Below are 20,515 nucleotides of genomic sequence, written 5' to 3'. Positions count from 1 at the left end.
GAAGCAAACTTCATGCTCCACAGAGGTTTACGGAAATAAAATGCCCTCTCAAAAATAAAACCCACAGCCCTTTTACAAAAATGTGTATAACTCAAACACAAATCCAACAGTTTAATAGGAAAAGTATCCAGATCTACTTTGAATAACTGAGTTCTGTATGTAAGGAAACAGGATATAAAATATACTCCTATTTTAAGGTGGAAAAGACTTTAAAAGTTTCAGATGAAAAGTACTCTATAAATGTAATGATAAATGGATTTTCATCCATGCAAGTACATTCCTTAGTTTCACTTCATCTCAGAGAACTAAACAAGTCTTCAATGGTAGTTTGCTGTGATTTAAAAAGGATATCAAAACCTTCTATGCAATGTGTTACTTTAGTTATTCTTTATAGATATGTATTAAAAATAAAGAAAGATGCAGATTACCTAGATACATTATGGTGAAATACCATGTCAATTAAAACCTCCTTTTCATACAAGTGCCAGCTTGATGAGGTTCTCACTGGCCAAAGAGGATAATTTGAATAAAAGAGTGATGACTGCAAGTGACTGAAACAGTGAATTAAAAAAAGAAAAAAAAAAAAGGCCAGTAAGCACATAGTGATACCAAAGGAAAAAAAATTTTAACTCAGGACAGCAGTGGAGGTTGCCAGGGCACCAAAAATAACTCTGAAAACTGATAAAGGAAACGAATTAAATATTTATCCTGCTATCCTGGTATGAATGTATTCCATGATAACCAAATAGCCCTAATGGATGGATGGAACAAGTTTCTTGTATATGAAAGAATTCCAACTAATAAATGCAACAGGAATGACAGGTTTGGAAAATCCTCATTTTGAAAATCTTAATGAAATAACTGATTCAGGCAAGTATCATTAATGCATGCTTTTAAATACATTATGTAAAAAGTTTATGGGGAACTTTCCAGTGATGGTGTTTGGCTTTTGCCCACATGCCCAATGAACAACCTGAGGACCATTAAAAGTGGGACAACCAGAACTAAATGCCTCACGGTTTAACATAAAGTACACCATACTACTATCAAGTATTCTTGCTCAAAAAAATGAGATTACAGAATCTAATTAACCTTCTCTAGATATCACTTCTAGGATATGGGACAAATGACAGAACTAGTTAAACACGAAAGCTATGCTTGTTTAGACCAAATTCAGTCTGTGGTACACTCTGTAGGCAACTCACATGGTTCCTTCAACAAATCATGGGGTCCTGAACAGTGGGAAGAGCAGGGGAACTCTAGCTTAAACTTCAAGACACTCCAAAGACAAAACCAAACACACCGTGCAGACCTAGTCTCGACAGAGACTCAAACAAACCAAACATAAAATTCAACGAATTTTGGAAACAATTGGGAAATTTTTAAAAGGACTGGATATTAGAAATTAAGAAAATAGTGATGGTTATATGGTTATTAAACCTGGATTACAGGTGGATGGAGGTTCATGACATACTTTCTCTATTTCTGCGAAGACTTCAAACTTCTTGTACTAATTAATAAATCACCCTTTCAAAAACTGCTCAATACATATAACTGACAAGTTTATTATCAAGAAACTTCAGTAGGTTTTTTAAAAGACTGTGTTGGTTTTACAAGACTGAAAGATGACAATCCACGACAGGACATATAAACAAGGATCATTAAAATATTAAATACCATCTAAATTAAAAGACCATAATTCAAATTAATTATAATCTTTGTGTCTTGTTATAATCAGCTGTACAGTTACCCTTCATGAAATTCACCTCACCAACTCATGAAGACTACAAAGCCTCACTACAAACACAAGTACATAATTTACAATAATCAATGAGTTTTTTGCACTTAAGCATGCACTATCACAGAAAGCACAAAATCTTATATACAGGGATTTTTTGTTTCTTCAAAATGTATCTCAAGCATTGTTTAAAGTGCGAGCTACAAATATGCTGTATCCTTCAAGAAAAAGGCTTCTAAAGAAGTGTGAGACAGCTACACGATACTGCCAAGAGTGGTTATATAACTAACCGAAGGAAACCCAGCAACACCCTGCTAAGTCTGCTTATTGTGGCAAAACCTCTTCCTTTGTAGCTGAGTTCTTAGCTCTTACTGTATTACCAGCCAAACATGTATTCCATTGCTTTGGATACAAGACTTTCATCTTTTTTTGGTGTTTGTCTGTCAGAAATAACCTATTAAAAAAAACACACACAATTGTAAAGTTATGGTTTCTTTAGTATCATAGTCAATTCTTCAGTTAACGGCTAATTTAAAAGTGCCAAACACTAAAGTGGATTTGCAGCAATAAATTGTATATTTAAAAATTAAAATATAGGCTTGCTTAGAACATCCTTATGCTTTTAAGAATAACAAAATTGTATTCCTTTGGCAAGGCAAAGTACATCTGCTCCTTAAATGAGTAAACTGAACAAACAACACAAAAGCTAAAAGAGATAAAGACTTTAAAATACTGGTTTAAAAAAAAAAAAACTAAAGGGAAAAATTAGACCAGTTCTAGAATGATCCCCAAATTTCAAGGGAAGTCAAACTGCCCTACTAAAGTGTTTTATTTGCTATCTCAGGAGCTGTGTCTGCAGCTAGGCAAGTTCAGAACTCCTGGCTAATTAAGCAGGCGACAATAACATACTGAATGATAGTCATAATACTTCTAGCATTCTTCAATGAATATAATGAACTTTTCCTTTAAACTTTTTTGAAATAAGTTTTGAAATGGGGACTAGACAATGTTTTCTTTTGATAACCAAAGCTACTTCCAACCTGAGGTTCTTCATTTGCGACACCATCAAATTTACGTATCAATTTAAGAGGGATTTAACATTCCCTCATGCCAGAGACGTCCACAAGAGAAACTTTTTATGTATGCAACATACCTTAGAAAAAACTAAACTAATTAACTCTCAAAATGTTTTTTTAAATGGCAAAGAATTGTTTTTAAAATTCAAGATAAATTTCCAACTAGCTAAAATTCTAATTTTTAAAATAGAAAATTTAAAAACGCAAAGTTTATAGGTTTCATCAAGCCAATCAACTTCAGTAGGAAATATTTAATGGCATACAAATCAACCCAATGAAAAAGTTAAACATGCTAAGCACTGCACCCCTTAAAGTATATTCTTTTATCCAATCTTTAAAATACCTGATAGTCACTAGTAGAAGCTTTGTATGCTGTAGCAAGAGGTCTCATGGTAGAAATCCTAGGAGTACTTCCAGGTTGGGTTGGTGTACCTAAGGTTTTGATTGGTGGTGTAAAGGCAACGGATGGAGATGATAAAGCACACCTGTCACTGTTTTCCATAACGCTCTAGAGAAATAAAGACAAAGAACTTCTCTGTTTATTAACATAATACATATCATCCATTATTATGTCCTACTTACAAAGAAAACTTCATTAAAAGTAGCGTACTTCATTTAATCTAATTAAACTTTCAAATAACTTTAGGGTTGACAAAACAATATGTGCTTCTTAGCTAGCATATGAGATCTAATGCTCAACCAGAAATCTCACTTGAATGACCTCAAATATCCTCAAGAAAACTATAGACTCTCAAGAGTAAGAATCTCCTAACAAACGCTACGGAAAATCAGTAAGAAAAGAAAGGAATTCTTAGGGAACCTGAGGGGTGTGGGGCATCAAACTCCAGTGCTTTTTAGTATCCAGTAACCCCAAATTTTCCTCTAGCCTCTGCATACGTCTGCTACAGCACAACGTAATAATTACACAACTACTCAGTGATTCTAGATTATGGTAACAGGAGCCATGTCTGCTTCGTGCACTAGTGTGTATACATAAGTCCCAAGCACAGTGCCTGGTAGGTAGCAGAAGTTCACATATATTTACTTAAAGAATGATCATGATTTTACAAGCCACGAAGTTTAAATTGTGCCCAGTATTATTTTACCAGTATACAAATACATAATAATATTTAAATATTTTAAAGTAGAAATGACTAATAAAAAGCTTCAGCTTTTAGAAGTTAACCCTGTTACCATTCATACGAAATATTTCATTCTGAAATAGCACCACTCCTTTGAGGTGAAGAATTTGATGTTGCTTTGCACAAAAAAGGGAATGGGTTAAAAGTTAAAAGACTCAGAATGCAGGCTTCACCTTAACAACTCTGGGTAAGTTACCTAAGTCTTCCTGGCCTCTTTATCTGTAAAGTGAAGGGGTTGGGATGTATTATCTCTAAAGTCTTGTGACTAAATATCTTTGACTTACCATAAAAGAGTGCTGTAACATCATCCATCACATTTTAAAAAATAAGAGACACAGTGAAGCAAAGTGACATAACCAATGTTAGTACTTAGACTTGTGCACTACATATAAATTAAACTGCTTTCCTTACATCAGCAATAACTTACTTTATCTATACATGGTTTTACACCAATCATGATGGACTCTCCAAAAATTCTCCCATCTTTGCTTAAAGCTTTCCGGGCCTGCAGTTTAGACTGATAACGAATATGCATCCAATTTCCTGTGTTAGACATCTGCAAAAAATGAAGTTTTCTCTTAAATTAAAATACAAAGTATATAAAATTTAAACTTAATGAGTTCTATTAGAAAACAGAAACATATGAAATAAATCTGCTTCCACTTTTTATTTGATGCCCTGTAAAAAGCTGTATACTAGGATTCAACAAAAATCCTATTAAACAATTTCAGTACATTTCAATAGTTCTCAAATCTCTTATATAAAGAATATGTGACAGGGCTTCCCTGGTGGCGCAGTGGTTCAGAGTCCGCCTGCCGATGCAGGGGACACAGGTTCGTGTCCCAGTCCAGGAAGATCCCACATGCCACGGAGCGGCTGGGCCCATGAGCCATGGCCATTGAGCCTGCGCGTCCGGAGCCTGTGCTCCGCAAAGGGAGAGGCCACAACAGTGAGAGGCCCACGTACCGCAAAAAAAAAAAAAAAAAGAATATGTGACAAATATTCTCTGAAAGCAAAGTAATTCTCAAAAGATAATGTTTCTTATAAAAAGGGCTTATCAACACTTGCTATGAAATTTTTAAAAAACTGTATTCATCAATCCGATTTTGCATAGTTGTCAATTTCTAGTAATAGAAAAAAGATTTGTTATTTATAACTTGCAAGCTAAAAAAGCTCTAAGAACTCTAAGTTAGAAACATCTCCCTTTTCCTTTATCCCCAATAAAACAAGCTCAAGTTGGAAAACTTGGCATGATCTTTTTTAAGAGACTGTGAACTATTTTTAAAAGGGAGAAGCCTGAAACTCTCACTCTCTTATCTTCTCTCTTTATCCCTTTTTATCAAATACTATGCAACTACCAGCCTTCCAAACTCCAAGAGATAGATACATCCTATGAAAACTTTAAAAAAAAAAGAAAAATTTGGGGGCTTCCCTGGTGGCACAGTGGTTGAGGGTCCACCTGCCGATGCAGGGGACACGGGTTCGTGCCCTGGTGTGGGAGGATCCCACATGCCGCGGAGCGGCTGGGCCCGTGAGCCATGGCCGCTATGCCTGCACATCCGGAGCCTGTGCTCTGCAATGGGAGAGGCCACAACGGTGAGAGGCCCGTGTGCCACACAAAAAAAAAGAAAAATTTTTAAGTTTGGAAAAAAAACAGACAACATTCAGCAGCAAAGTTTTCCCTCAATTCACAGGTTATCTTTCCTCAGCCTAAATCTTGAAATGAAAAGAATTAAGACTTACCACATGTTTTAAGATATTTCCATACTGTGCAAATTGTAATAATATATAGGAAGCAGATGCTTGAGGAAACCTGGGGTTTGGGGGGACAAAAAGTTGTCTGAACAGTCAACTTCGATAATACAAATGCAAATTACCTTACAAGTGTTTCACGATAAACTCCCCCTAACTGTCTAGTACATTAATAAGAGACCCTGATCATCCTATTTTCCCCTATATTAGCTAAATCTATTCATTTGCCCATTACCCAAAAGCAAATTATGTTAAAATTAGTTTTGACTCAGCCACTTTTCTCCAGGCCCTAATTCCACCTTCTACTCTGTCATTATCATAATCCTTAGAAAAGTACTATGAGGTTACAGTTCTGTAAATAACTTACTTTACATGGGTGGGTGTGGGTGTGTGCGTGCGTGTGCGCACATGCATGAGAGAGACAGAAAGGGAAATGTTGCGATATACTACTATGGTTATTAAAGGGGAAAGAGCTTTAAATTATATAGAATCATATCAATATATATTGAGCACTACCTGAAAATTCAGAAATGTTTTCCTGAAACAAAAATAAAATCAGAACCAATATCAATCGTAAACAATCAATTAAAAGGATTGTTACCAAAATTTTAATAGCCATATCTCTGTATGGGAAAATTTTAAGTGATTTTTACTTTCTTCTTTATAAAGTTCTGTATGCTTTGAATATTACAATGAGATATAAAACTTTTATAGTCCAAATAATAAAGCTATTTTCAGCTTGAAAATCTGGAGTTTCCTTAACCAGTAACTTCAGTTATCTGGAGCTTGGATTAGAACCCTAAAGGAAAAAATGTAAGTTATAAAAATAAATGAGAAACTCCACACGTTAAAATCTATGTGACTAAAATACTCACTGCATTCAGCATTGGAAATTTATTTTATGTTATGTAAATTTGGATGTAAGATTTCTAATCCCAAAGAAAAACAACAAATGAGTCAGGGTGCCTACAAAGCAGAACTAAAAAAAAATTAAAACGAAAGGGAGAAATAATGGTTGCAAGTGATGCAGGCACTTGAGAAATAAAACATAATTCCAAGAGTCTAGGACCACTCTGAGTAGAAGCGGTCCAATATCCTGTCAAAGATTCACGCTACAACAATAAATGATATTTCATGATGACCCTGAGTCAGCAGGAAAAAGTTAAATTATCAAAGGAAGAAGATATATAATGTATTTTACATGTACTTCCCTATAAATAATCAAAATAAAATATTTTATCCCTTAGAAAATGTTTCTGTTCTTGCAATTAAACTTATATGCAGGGTTACCGAAACATAAAACCAATAGAAAATAAATAGCTGGGAAAGTGTACTTCTTAAAAATGAAGGGCTAACAGAAGTACTTCAAGTAATTTATCCAATTACTGAGGAATCTTAAAAATGACACCATTACTACTGAACCTGAAAAACACTTGAGAGTGGACAGACACATTCAAAAACATACAGCCACTTACTTCACAAGAGAATACAAAAATTTAAACACATAAAAGGGAAGAAAAAAAAAGAAGCAGCAGCTGTCAGCCCAACTGCTATGGACATATGGCTGAGCATGCGCTTTCTGGAGAACAAGGGAAAGCAATGACCCTGCTTATTACCTAAACAGAAGCAGTAACAAAGAATCTCTCTGAAAGGTTACACAAAAAACAGGTGGCGGGCTTCCCTGGTGGCGCAGTGGTTGAGAGTCCGCCTGCTGATGCAGGGGACATGGGTTCGTGCCCTGGTCCAGGAAGATCCCACATGCCGTGGAGCGGCTGGGCCCGTAAGCAATGGCCACTGAGCCTGCACGTCCAGAGCCTGAGCTCCACAATGGGAGAGGCCACAACAGTGACAGGCCCACATACCGCAAAAAAAAAAAAAAAAAAAAACAGGTGGCAATTGCTGCCTTACAAGGGAGAAAAACTATCTGGGGGGAAAAGTGGGAAGGAAAACTTTTCACCATATTCTTACCCATTCTTCTGAATTTTAAATAAATTGAATATATAAAGTCCACTAATATTTACTGTGCATTGTTCTTCCTTCAAGGAGTTCATATGTTTTTACATTTTTTTAACCCCAAAACTAAATATAGTAAGGTCCAGTAACAGTATGACATCACACTTTCAGAAACCAACCTTATGTAGTACAGTATAAACAATCACAGCATGAAAATAAAAGACCTGGGTTTTCAATGAAGCTTTACTAATAACTAGATGTAAGCCTCTGAGTAAATCACTTAATCTGTCTATACCTCAGGTTTCTCATATGTAAATGATGCAGTATGATCTCTAAGATGCTTTAAAGTACTTTATTAGATCTAAAACTCTATTCAAATGCATCTAGGACTGTCATGCACAATTTCTATTAATATTCAATATTCTGCAGCTAGAAAGTATCAACCCTGTGACATAGCATGCATATATATACAAATGAAATTCAATCTGTTAGTTCAAAACTGGTTCAGTCCAATATAAGCATAGACACAGTCACAACAAAGAGAGAAAGGAGCTTCCTAAGTCTAAAGGGACAATCCTCTTCCAATATCCAGCAAATATGCTGAAGAGAAGATAATCTGAGAAGAGGCATACAGATAAATGATGGAAAAACTATTAAAAATCAAACATTACTTAATAATATATATGCTGAAATGTCAAGGTGGTATGTACTGATGTCTGCAACTTACTCTGAAATATACCAACAACAAAAAAGATAATTTAATGGTAGATTAAACAAATGTAGCTAACTGTTAACAACTGCAGAATCTAGGTGGTGGGTACATATAGGTGTTTGCTGTGCAACTGTTTTAGTTTTTTAATATGTTTGATAATACTCATTAGAAAATGTTAGGGCTTTTTTTTTTTTTTTAAGTAAATAATCTAGAAACCTTACCCGAACACAGTCACCCAAGTGTCATCGAGGTGATCTTCAGATGTCAAAGAATCTCCTTGAGTATAAAAAGGATCCAACTGGGCAGGAGATAATGTTGTCTTTCGTGGTTGACCAATGTTTGCTGGACTAAACATACTTTGCCCTATATTAGTATATTTAGTAAGTTAGTTACCAATATAAACATCTTGATTTAAAATATCAAAGCTTTAGTTTTAAATGGAAGAGTATATTAAAAGTTGGCAATTCCATAAATAATTCAAAATACACACTATAATCAAATGATAATTACATACTACCACACAATTTGAGAGGAAGTCATTAAAATTTGAGCATAATTTATGATTTTGCAAGTGTTTTATTATTTATTATAAATTTGCTAAATGTTTTATTAATTTCCAGTTAAGTTACAGCAGAAGGCTCTCCACTCAACCTCAAGGACTTCTGTTGGACTCATATTCCAAACCTACCACTTTCATTATGACACCTCTGCCTTAAAAAGATTCAGTAACTCCTCATTACACACAAAACAAAATCCAAATGTCTTGATTGGTCGCCACAATATAGTTCCAACCTTATTTTTTCAATACACCCCTAAACAGTATCTACCCTAGTCCCTAAGATGTGAACGCAGTTTTCTTTTATTCAGGTCATTTCTATCTGAAATGTCTGATTCTGTTCTTTCTTTTCTTATTCTTCAACAATAATTACCAATTAATGAGTACTTCATGTTCAACATGTCAAGCTAAACACTTTACGTGTTCATTTTATCTCAGAGGCTCTGTCCTACTGAGACCACACATTTCTGAGAAGCAGAGACTATTTCTTTTCATCTTTGGAGTAGTAATAATGATTCATATACAAGAAATATTTTTTCAGCACTTAAATCTATACCAAGCATTATTCTAGGTATTAAAGATACAGTAATGAAGAAGTTAGACCAAAGGGGGAAAAAACCTCTAATAGAGCTTAAATTCTAGTGGAAGAAAGACAAGTAAATGCCTAGTATGTTAGAAAACAGAAAATCTTACAGGAAAAAAATAATAAAGAGAAGGGTGAAAAGGAACATGTATATACATAAGGGTTAATATCCAAAATATATAAGAAACTCATACAATTCAATAGCAAAAAACAAAAAAAAACAAAAACAATCAATCCAATAAAAAATTGGGCAGAGGAACTAAATACACATTTTCCAAAGACATACAAATGGCCAACAGGTACAAAAAAAAAGGTGCTCAATATCACTAATCATCAGGAAAATGCAAATCAAAACCAAAATGAGATATCACCTCATCAACAGCTATCATCAAAAAAAAAAAGAAAGAGATAAGTGTTGGTGAAGATTTGGAGAAAAAGGAATCCTTGTGCAATGTTGGTGGGACAATAAAGTTGTTGCACACACTATGGAAAATAGTATAGAGGTTCCTCAAAAACATTAAAAATAGAGCTACCATATGATCTAGCAGTCCCACTTCCGAGCATATATCCAAAGAAAATGAAAACAGGATCTCAGATATCTGCACTCCCATATTCAACGCAGCACTATTCACAAGAGCCAAGATATGGATACAATCTAAAGGTCCATTAATAGATGAATGGATAAGAAGATGTGGCACGTACATACAATGGAATGTTATTCAGCCATGAAAAAGAAGGAAGTCCTGCCATTTCCTACAGTGTGGATGGATGTTGAGGGCATGATGTTCATGATGATAAGTGAAAGAAGTCAGACAGAGAAAGACAAATACTCTATCACCTCACTTATATGTGGAATGTAAGAAAGGCAGAACTAACAGAAGGAATAGACTTGTGGCTACCAGGGGCCGGAGGCTGGGGGACATGGGGAGTTGTTGGTCAAAGGGTACAAACGTCCAGTCATAAGATGAATAAGTTCTGGGGATCTAAAGTACAGCACTGTGATTACCTCTAATAATACTGTATTATATACTTAAAAGCTGCTAAGAGAGTAGATCTAAAGGTTCTCACCACAAAAAAAGAAATGGTAATTAAGTGACATGATGAAAAATGTCAGCTAAGACACTATGGTCATTTTGTAATATCAAAATGACCACAGTGTGTATCAAATCAACACACTGTATACTTTAAACTTACACAATGTCAATTACATCTCATTAACTCTACTAAATGTTAGTTTCCCTTTATTATATCCATAAATTAACCTGTGACAGAAGACTTACATGTTACTCCAAGAATCAAATGAAACTTTAGGTAGACAAGAACTCACAAAAGTTAACTGTTTTAACAAAATATAACTTCAATACTATAAATGATGCACTTGGTACAATTATTCTTTTGCATCAACAGCACAAATATATTCAGTCAAACCTAAAATAAAAGACTTCCAGGAATGGTGTCCATTCTCTTGCCTCCGAACAGTACTAAACCAAAACTATACCCTCAACAGAATTAAAAGCCAAAGGCATCAATCAAGTAAAAACTACAATGCAACAATGTGATTCTAACTAAGGAGGAAAAATATGGTCATCTAAGGATTTCAAAATTCTTAATTCTTTATGCCACACAACTTGAATCCCTTTACTTCATCTGGAGTCAAATTTAGAGATCCGAATTAACCTAATTTAACCCATTAATGTAGCCTTTCCTTAAGGGAAAAAAAAATACATTTCCGATCACCTCAGATCTACTAGGCTTATTAAAGAATCTATTTAATTCAGAACACTATCCTAGACCTACTAGAAAACAAAGATGCTCAAAACTGACTGCTTATGTTCAGTTGTTGAGTAACCAAACAAAAAAGAATTTAGCAATGAGAAACAAATATTCAAATATTTTTACAATAGTAATCAAGCAAAAGAAAGTATGTAACAGTTATTAACTCTAGAGAAAACAAAAAGATATACAAGAAGGACATGAAATCCTAGTACATTACATGGCTCAATTGTATAGATGTATCTAATTTTAAAATTGAGTTCATGCTTAAAAGAGACAATACGAAGTAAATAATTGAAAAGAATGTCAAACTGCATACATGCTATAATACATCTAGCAATTTTTCTTTTTCCTAGCAATTCTTCTTTTCCTCATCACCACGGATGCATTTAATAGGTACAAAACATTTCTAAAATGAGGCTGATTTAAAATGAAACACCCGGGCCTCCCTGGTGGCGCAGTGGTTGAGAGTCCGCCTGCCGATGCAGGGGATACGGGTTCGTGCCCCGGTCTGGGAGGATCCCATATGCCGCGGAGCGGCTGGGCCCGTGAGCCATGGCCGCTGGGCCTGCGCATCCGGAGCCTGTGCTCCGCAACGGGAGAGGCCACAACAGTGAGAGGCCCGCATACCGCAAAAAGAAAAAAAAAAAAAAAAAATGAAACACCCCACTTTGACAAGTGTCTGCTAATCAACCAACTTATCAACTACCCCTTTAGGAAATAAAGAGAAGCACGCAAAAGATAAGCTTAAATAAGTTTAGCTCTTACTACAAAGACATGCCTTTAACACAAAAAAGATGGTAAAAGGCATTCTAGTATAAAACCTAAAGCCAATTCAAAATTTTTATGTTCTGCATTACCATTAAGAAGGTACAATTTAGTTCTGCTACATCATGTAATAACCTTCAAGCAAGAAATTAAATGGAAGTCTCAAAATGAGACTACCATTATGACTTTTAAAAATAAAACAAATCAAAATTAAGTCTCAAACGAATAAGCAATCTAATTTTTGCCCTGTCAACTACTCTGAAAAACATAATTACTTATACATAATCTAAAACAATTTACATAACTTTAGCATAATTGCCCCCCACCTTGTTAATGTTTCATTGCTTCACTGATTTTACTTCCTTTCAATCAGACTTCTAGTACTTACATGCAATGCTTTATAAGATGAAAATAAAGTGTGCCTAGCAAACCACATCAAATTGAACTGTAATGTGTCTCCCTTTGTGAATCACTACTCCGTCTTCTTAAGATCAGACTGAAGTGGAGGGCAAAAGAACTTATTACCCTTTATGAAAATGTCTTCAATTAAAGACCAGATTCAATTATTTCAAAATAGACAACTAACCTAAATGAAAATAAAAGAGATAAAAAGAGTAGGAATTTTAAACAGATACATGCCATATGAAACTTGGGAGAAAAAGAGGTTCCTGGCAGTGTTGTTACCTTCTTACCATGAAACAATGTAGCACAATGTATAATAAAGAATTTGGTCTCAGCCCAGAGAGATGTCTGGCCTTTGTCAGGTTCCTGGGAGACAACCTCTAAACCCTAGGAATTTCCCCAGCAACAGGAGTGTTTTCATTACTCGTGGCAGGCCCCTCAACCTCAAGAGCACCTGACAGTTTATGATAACAAGGTGACTCCTGGTGAGGGTAGGTCACGCCATAAAGACCAACCATGAAGACCATCCATGTTATAAAAAAGGCCACCTCTGGGCAGAAGGGATGGAGATTGAGTTCAGCCACTTGATCAGTGATTCAATCAGTCATTTGTATGTAATGAAACGCCAATAAAAACTCAGGACATGGAGGCTCCAGTGAGCTTCCTACTTGCCAATACTGTGCATAGTGGCATATATCAATGCCAGGAGGGTAACACATCACGGAAGTTCTTGTTTTCAGCCTACGCATCTCTTTCTTTAGGTGGTTCTAATTTGTCTGCTTTCTCTATAATAAAACTGTAACCGTAAGTATAGCACTTTCAGTGGGTCCTGAGTCTTTCCAGTGAATTATCCAACCTTAGAGTGGGCTTGGGAAAGCTTGAATTTGCAGCCAGCAGGTCTGAAGTGAGGGTGGTCCTGGGGACCCCCAAACTTGCAGCTGGCACCTGAAGAGAGAGCTATCTTGTAGGTACTGTTTCCTTAGACTCTTCAGTTTGACAAACTCTTTGTACCCAGAATAATATTGAACAATGAATACAACAATAACCAAAACAATATGGCGAACTGAACACTTGTATTCATCTCTAAGCCCTGTCAGACACCTAATGACAGTCAATCTAGAAAGTCCCAGGTTTTGGAGAACACAGAAAATGTGAAAGGTGTGAAAGAGGCTCCTCGTTGAAATCAAGGAAAACTAGTTTAAGAGTGTATAATATGGGATGAAATGGCAAGCCCTTCCTCATCTTACCCAGCCACTCCACCCCCAAAAGACCAAGGCTTTAGTCCCTGAGGAAAAGGAATCTCAATGGCTCAAGACTCAGTGGGTCCAGTCACAGTGGAGAAAAACTATGTAAGAGAATAAGTGAAAATCTGCATATTGAAAAGAAGACTTCTCCTAGGGTATGGAGAAAAGGGAACCCTCCTACACTGTTGGTGGGAATGTAAACTGGTACAGCCACTATGGAGAAAAGTACGAAGGTTCCTTAAAAAACTAAAATTAGAGTTACCATATGACCCAGCAATTCCACCCTTAGGCATATATCCAGATAAAACCAGAATTCAAATGGATGCATGCACCCCAATGTTCCTTGCAGCACTATTAACAATAGCCAAGAGATGGAAGCAACCTAAATGCCCATTGACAGAGGAATGGATAAAAAAGATGTGGTACATATATACAATGGAATATTACACAGCCATAAAAAGGAATGAAATAGTTCCATTTACAGAGACGTGGATGGACCCAGAGATTGTCAGACAGAGTGAAGTTAGAAAGAGAAAAACAAATATTGTATAATATCACTTACACTTACATTTACAATCTAGAAAAATGGTACAGATGAACTTATTTGCAAAGCAGAAATAGAGTCACAGATGTAGAGAACAAACTCATGGTTACCAAGGGGAGAATGGTATGAATTGGAAGATTGGGATTGACATATACACACTACTATGTATAAAATAGATAACTAATGAACACCTACTGTATAGCACAGGGAATGCTACTCAATGCTCTGTGGTGACCTAAATGGGAAAGAAATCTAAAAAAGAGTGGATATATGTATAAGTAAAACTGATTCACTTTGCTGCACAGCAGAGACTAACACAACATTGTAAAGCAACTATACTCCAATAAAGATTAAAATTTTTTTTAATTTTCAAAATTTTAAAAACTAAAAAAAAAAAAGAAAAGAAGACTTCTCCCTTTCTATATTCAGAACACCAGCTTAGACATTAAGACTGAATATTACAGAATTCTTCTTTGGGAAACTTAAGAGAAAGACCTATATATGCTAAAATCAGAGATTTTTCCAAACAAAAATCTACCTAACTGTCCAATCCTCCTACAGTGAAGCCCAAAAAGAGACAAAACAGCCTCTCTCCACCAATTTCCCCCTTCCTACCATTGTTAATACACATACATACATGGATTCCAAGTAGCTTTTTAGTGCCTCATTTCACCAAGAAAGACAGAAGAGGTGAAAAAAAAAAAAAAAGGGAGAAAAAAAAGAACTAGAAGGAAACAGACAATATGAGCAGGAATAAAAGACCAACATGAACCTCACTGATAAGTTATTTTACCCACGAAACAAGAAAAGGATGCTACATTTTAAGTACATTAAGAGGGCAACAACAACAAAAAAAGGTTACTGGAAATTAAAATAAAATAAAATAAAAAATTATTAGATGTGTTGGAAATTGAGATTGTGGACATCTTTCAGAAAGTAGAATACAGATATAAAAGGCACTCGCACAGAGAAAAAGTAGAAATTTAGAAATATTTGCAGTGCTCACAAACAGAAGAAATTCCAGAAAGAGGGAACAGACAAAACAAAGGGAAAGCTATTATCAAATACAGGGAAGTTTCCCAGAACTCAGGGTAAGTGTCTTGATTTAAAGGATCCTCCAATTCCCCAGAAAAATAAATGGAAGTCCCAGACCAAGGCACATTTGTGAAACTGAAAACACTAACCCAACAGAGATCTTAAATTTTTTGAAACCAATCCCCATACAACAACTCAGGAATCATCACTACAAATGACTTCTGCAGAACACTAGAACCTAGAAGGCAAAGAAATAATGCCTCCAAAATTCCAACCTAGAATTCTATACTTGGTTAAACTAGCAATCCATTTTAAGGGAGATAAAAAGCATTTCAAACTTAAGGTCTTAAATTTAATTTCCCATGCAAGCTTTCTTAGAAAGCTACTCATATATGTTCTTCACCAAAATTAGGAAATAAACTAAGAAGAAAACATGTTAACTAGGAAAAATAGCTCAACTCTGGAAACTTGCTAAGGCAAGTCCTAAGATGATAGCTGTACATCATGCTGATATAGGAAACGGCCAAAAAAGAAGCTCAGAATGACAAGTTCTCAGTTTAAAACAAAACAAAGATGTTTTTGAAACTATGTTTCAGCATTTTTAAAAAGATAGATATGTATCATAGCAGAATATTTGCTTAAAATATGAGCAAATAGCACATAGAAAAACTAGACAAATGGAAAAAAGAAATTATTAACTAATGAAAAATTAACATTTTACAGGAAGAATACATTATAATAATACTACTTGGTGCAAAACTAAACAGTGCTTACATAATCATAATAATACACCGACAAAGGAATAAAGTTTGATATATTTTAATTATATTCAGATAAGGTAATTGAAGATAATTATATCTTATCTCCCCTACATTAAGATAAATATAGCAATATTAAAAATGAAAATAAAGAATTAGCAATAGGACTTCCCTGGTGGCTCAGTGGTTAAGAATCCACCTGCCAATGCAAGGGACACGGGTTCAAGCCCTGGTCCGGGAAGATCCCACATGCTGCAGAGCCACTAAACCCGTGTGCCACAACTACTGAGCCCACATGCCACAACTACTGTAGTTCACATGCCTAGAGCCCATGCTCTGCAACAAGAGAAGCCACCGCAATGAGAAGACTTCACACTACAACGAAGAGTTGCCCCTGATCACCAAAAGAGAAAGCCCATGTGCAGCAACGAAGACCCAATGCAGCCAAAAATAAATAATTTTTTTTAAAAAAACACCAAAAAAAAAAAAAGAATTAGCAATATAATCATATACAGTTGACTAAGTAATGGCCCTCCAAGATGACTACATCCTAATCCCTGGAACCTATGAATGTTACCTTATATAGCAAAAGAGATTTTGCATTTATGATTACGGATCTTGAGATTAACCAGGATTATTCAGGTGGACCTCCAAGATATCCACTACTGTCCTTACAAGAGAGGTGATATGATGATGGAAAGAGACTGGAGTGATACAATATACTTTGAAGATGAAAGACGGGGCCACAAACCAAAGAATATAGGTAGCCACTAAGAACTAGAAAAAACAAAACAAAAAACAGCAGGGAAATGGATTCTCTCTAGGGCCTATAGAAGGAACCAGTCTTATCAACACCTGACTTTAGCCCAGTGAAATTGATTTTGGACTTCTGACTTCTAGAACTATAAGAGAAAAAATCCGAGTTGTTTTAAGCCACTAAATTCATGATAATATTTCACAGTGACAACAGAAAGCTAATACAGCATCTTAGTTAAGTGGAGGTAAATTCCAAAAGGAATAGCTCTAAGATCTGGACTGGCTAGTCGTGAGGAATAAAGCTAAAGACTGCTGCTTTTCATTATAAGTATTTAAGTACTATTTGACTTTTTTAAACAATCTGCATTTATTCTTTTGACTAAAATATAAAGTATTATCCCACCAAAATTAGAGACCAATAAATGGCACTATGGCTAGTCTGGCATGAAACTAAATAAATTTTGGTGACTAATTTAAAAAACTTTATGTGGTAGGCAGAAAATGGTCCCCCAAAGACGTCCATGTCCTAATACCCAGAAGCTGTGAATACGTTACATTACATGGTAAAGAAGAATTAAGGATGCTATGGAACTAAGATTGCTAATCATCTCATCTTAAACAAGAAGATGATGCTGGATTAACAGAGTGAACCCAACACAATCACAAGAATCCATAAATGGGGAGGGAAAAGAATGATGTGAAACGAAGACTCAACTAGCCATCGCAGGCATTGAAGATGGTAGGGAGCCAGGAGCCAAGAAATATGGGCAGCTTCTAGAAGCTGGAAAACAGGGAAAAAACCCAAGATTCTCCCCTAGAGCCTTCAGAAAAGAATGAAGCCCTACTAATACCTTGATTTTAGCCCACTGAGACCCATTCCAGACTTCTGGCTTCCAGAATTTTAAGATAATAAATTCGAGTTGTTTTAAGCCATTATAATCTGTGATAATTTGTTTCAGCAGCAATAAGAAACCAATATAATCTAGATTAAGGCTAGCGGTGACTCAATATTATCAAAGAAAAACTACACCATGCCAAGATGGACACAAATATTCCAATCATCATTTAGTTTTGGGATGTCATTGCCTCAAAACACAATATACATACATGAGTTTCCTCTGTCTGTTGTGACAAACTACCACAAACTGGGTGGCTTAAAACAACAGAAATTTATTCTCCCACAGTTCTGGAGGCCAGAAGTACAAGAGTAAGTTTTCAGCAGAGTCAAATGCCTGTTAAAGGCACTAAGAAATAATTCATTGCTGGCCCCTGTAGCTTCTGGTGACACTGGTAAGTTTTAGTGTTCATTGGCTTATGGCTACACCACCAAAGTTTGCCTCACTTCATATCACCTTCTCCTCTGTGTCTTTCCTGTTTGTGTCAAATTTCCCTGTGCCTCTAAGAACACTTGTGATTGGATTTAGGGCCCATCCAGGTAATTACCAGGATTCTCTTCCCCTCTTGTCCTCTCTCCTTAACTCACTAAACTGTCCTTGAGAGCTACCCCTTTCAAGATCCTTAACTTAATCATGTTTTGGCCACAGAAGCAATATTCAAGGTTCCAGGAGTTAGAATGTGAACATATCATTTTGGGGGCCACCATTCAACTCACAACTTACATCCATCCATCTGTTCAGTCAACCAACATTTACTGAGGTCCCTTTATACCCAGCTCTGTCACAGGTAAACAATGAAGATAAACAGAAGGAATCTCTGCCCTTTAGCTCATAACCCAGTAATGGAGAAAGATAAGAACCTAGCAGAGAGAGCTTTATAGGAGCGCATACAAGGAACAGCTAACCCAGATTAGAAAAAGAAGTGTCAGGGAAAGGTTCCTCACAGATAGATTAGTCCTTTATCCGCCTTCTGGGAACACTATCAGAATTCTGAGTTCCTGGCATCAACAAAAGCAGCCAAAAATGACTATAATCAAAATATCACACTTACCCCATTAATAATATGCTAACATAAATAAGGATTCTAGTTCAGTACATATAAGTGATATACCACCTGAGAAGAGAGCTGATAGATAAATGAAAGGACTTCTCAAGAAAAAAAAATTTTTTAATTAAAAATAGGATGAAAGGTGGACCTTCAAGATGGCAGAGGAGTAAAATGTGGAGATCATCTTCCTGCCCACAAATACATCAGAAATACATCTACATGTGGAACAACTCCTACAGAACACTCACTGAATGCTGGCAGAAGACCTCAGACCTCCCAAAAGGCAAGAAACTCCCCACGTACCTGGGTAGGGCAAAAGAAAAAAGAAAAAACAGAGACAAAAGAATAGGGATGGGACCTGCAGCTTGGGGAGGGAGCTGTGAAGGAGGAAAAGTTTCCACACACTAGGAAGCTCCTTCACTGGTGGAGAGGGCAGGGGAGGGGAGCTTCAGAGGCACGGAGGAGAACGCAGCAACAGGGGTGCAGAGGGCAAAGTGGAGAGGTTCTCACACAGAAGATCGGTGCGGACCAGCCCGAGAGGATTGTCTGCTCACCAGCCAGGGTGGGTGGGGGCTGAGAGCTGAGCCTCGGGCTTGGGAGGTCACATCCCAGGGAGCGGACTGCAATTGGCTGCGCGAACACAGCCTGAAGGGGGCCAGTGAGCCACAGCTAGCCAGGAGGGAGTCCGGGAAAAAGTATGGAGCTGCCTAAGAGGCAAAAGACCATTGTTATGGAGTGTGCAAGGAGACGGGATTCAGAGCACCGCCTAAACCAGCTCCAGAAACTGCATGAGCTGCAGCTATCAGAGCAACCAGAGATGGGCATGAAATGCTAACGCTGCTGCTGCAGCCACCAAGAAGCCTGTGTGCAAGCACAGGTCACTACCCCCACCCCCTCCGGAGCCTGTGCAGCCCACCACTACCAGGGTCCCATGATCCAGGGACAACTTCCCTGGGAGAACACACGGCACGCCTCAGGCTGTGGCAATGTCACGGCCTCTGTCACTAACTACCTTACCCCTACACCCCCCCACCGCGGCCTGAATGAACAAGACCCCCCAATCATCCCCTGCTTTAACCCTGTCCTGTCTGAGCAGGAACAGAAGCCTGAGGGCAACCTACATGCAGCGTGGGGTGAAAACCAAAGCTGAAGCCCAGGAGCTGTGCTAACAAAGAAGAGAAAGGGAAATTTCTCCCAGCAGCCTCAGGAGCAGCAGAATAAATCCCACAATCAACCTGAGGTACCCTGCATCTGGGGAATACCTAAAGAGGCAACGAATCAACCCAAAATTGAGGTGGTGGACTTCAGGAGCAGCTGTACCCTTGGGGTTTGCTGCCTGCAACTGACTTGTTTATGATTTCTATGTTTATCTTAGTATAGTTTTTACTTCTTGTTACCATTCATGGATTTGTTTATTGCTTTGGTTGCTCTCTTTTTTTTAAATTACTTTTTTATTTTAATACTTTTTAAAAAATTTTTTACTTTAATTAATTTTATTTATTTATTCACTTATTTTCTTTGTCTTTTTCTCCCTTTTCTTCTGAGCCATGTGGCTGACAGGGTCTTGGTGTTCCAGCCTGGTGTCAGGCCTGAGCCTCTGAGGTGGGAGAGCCAAGTTCAGGATACTGGACTGCCAGAGACCTCTGGGCCCCACGTAATATCAATCAGTAAGCTCCCCCGGAGATCTCCGTCTCAACACTAAGACCCAGCTCCACCTAACGGCCAGCAAGCTCCAGTGCTGGACACCCCATGACAAACAACTAGCAAAACAGGAACACA

The 20,515-nt window shown here is 36.9% G+C and overlaps 1 protein-coding gene across 1 annotated transcript in view; it reads right to left on the bottom strand.

Annotated features, from left to right (window-relative positions):
* Nucleotides 1–342: 342 nt before the first annotated feature.
* The window catches only part of NUP35 (nucleoporin 35), a 37,854-nt gene continuing 17,681 nt past the window's right edge, over nt 343–20,515 (bottom strand). The window contains exons 5-9 of the mRNA XM_081241607.1: nt 8,595–8,736; nt 5,700–5,769; nt 4,384–4,512; nt 3,158–3,322; nt 343–2,192 (exon numbers count right to left, since the gene is read on the bottom strand). Of these exons, the coding sequence (XP_081097733.1) occupies nt 2,115–2,192; nt 3,158–3,322; nt 4,384–4,512; nt 5,700–5,769; nt 8,595–8,736 (584 nt within the window). The 3' untranslated portion in view covers nt 343–2,114. The remainder of the gene's footprint in view (nt 2,193–3,157; nt 3,323–4,383; nt 4,513–5,699; nt 5,770–8,594; nt 8,737–20,515) is intronic.

This window comes from Mesoplodon bidens (genome assembly GCF_964165515.1).
Source record: "Mesoplodon bidens genome assembly, chromosome: 8".
In the NCBI taxonomy this organism is placed as follows: Eukaryota; Metazoa; Chordata; class Mammalia; order Artiodactyla; family Ziphiidae; genus Mesoplodon; species Mesoplodon bidens.
The sequence above is the reverse complement of the archived record's forward strand: the minus strand, read 5'-3'. Positions and strand labels throughout refer to the sequence as shown.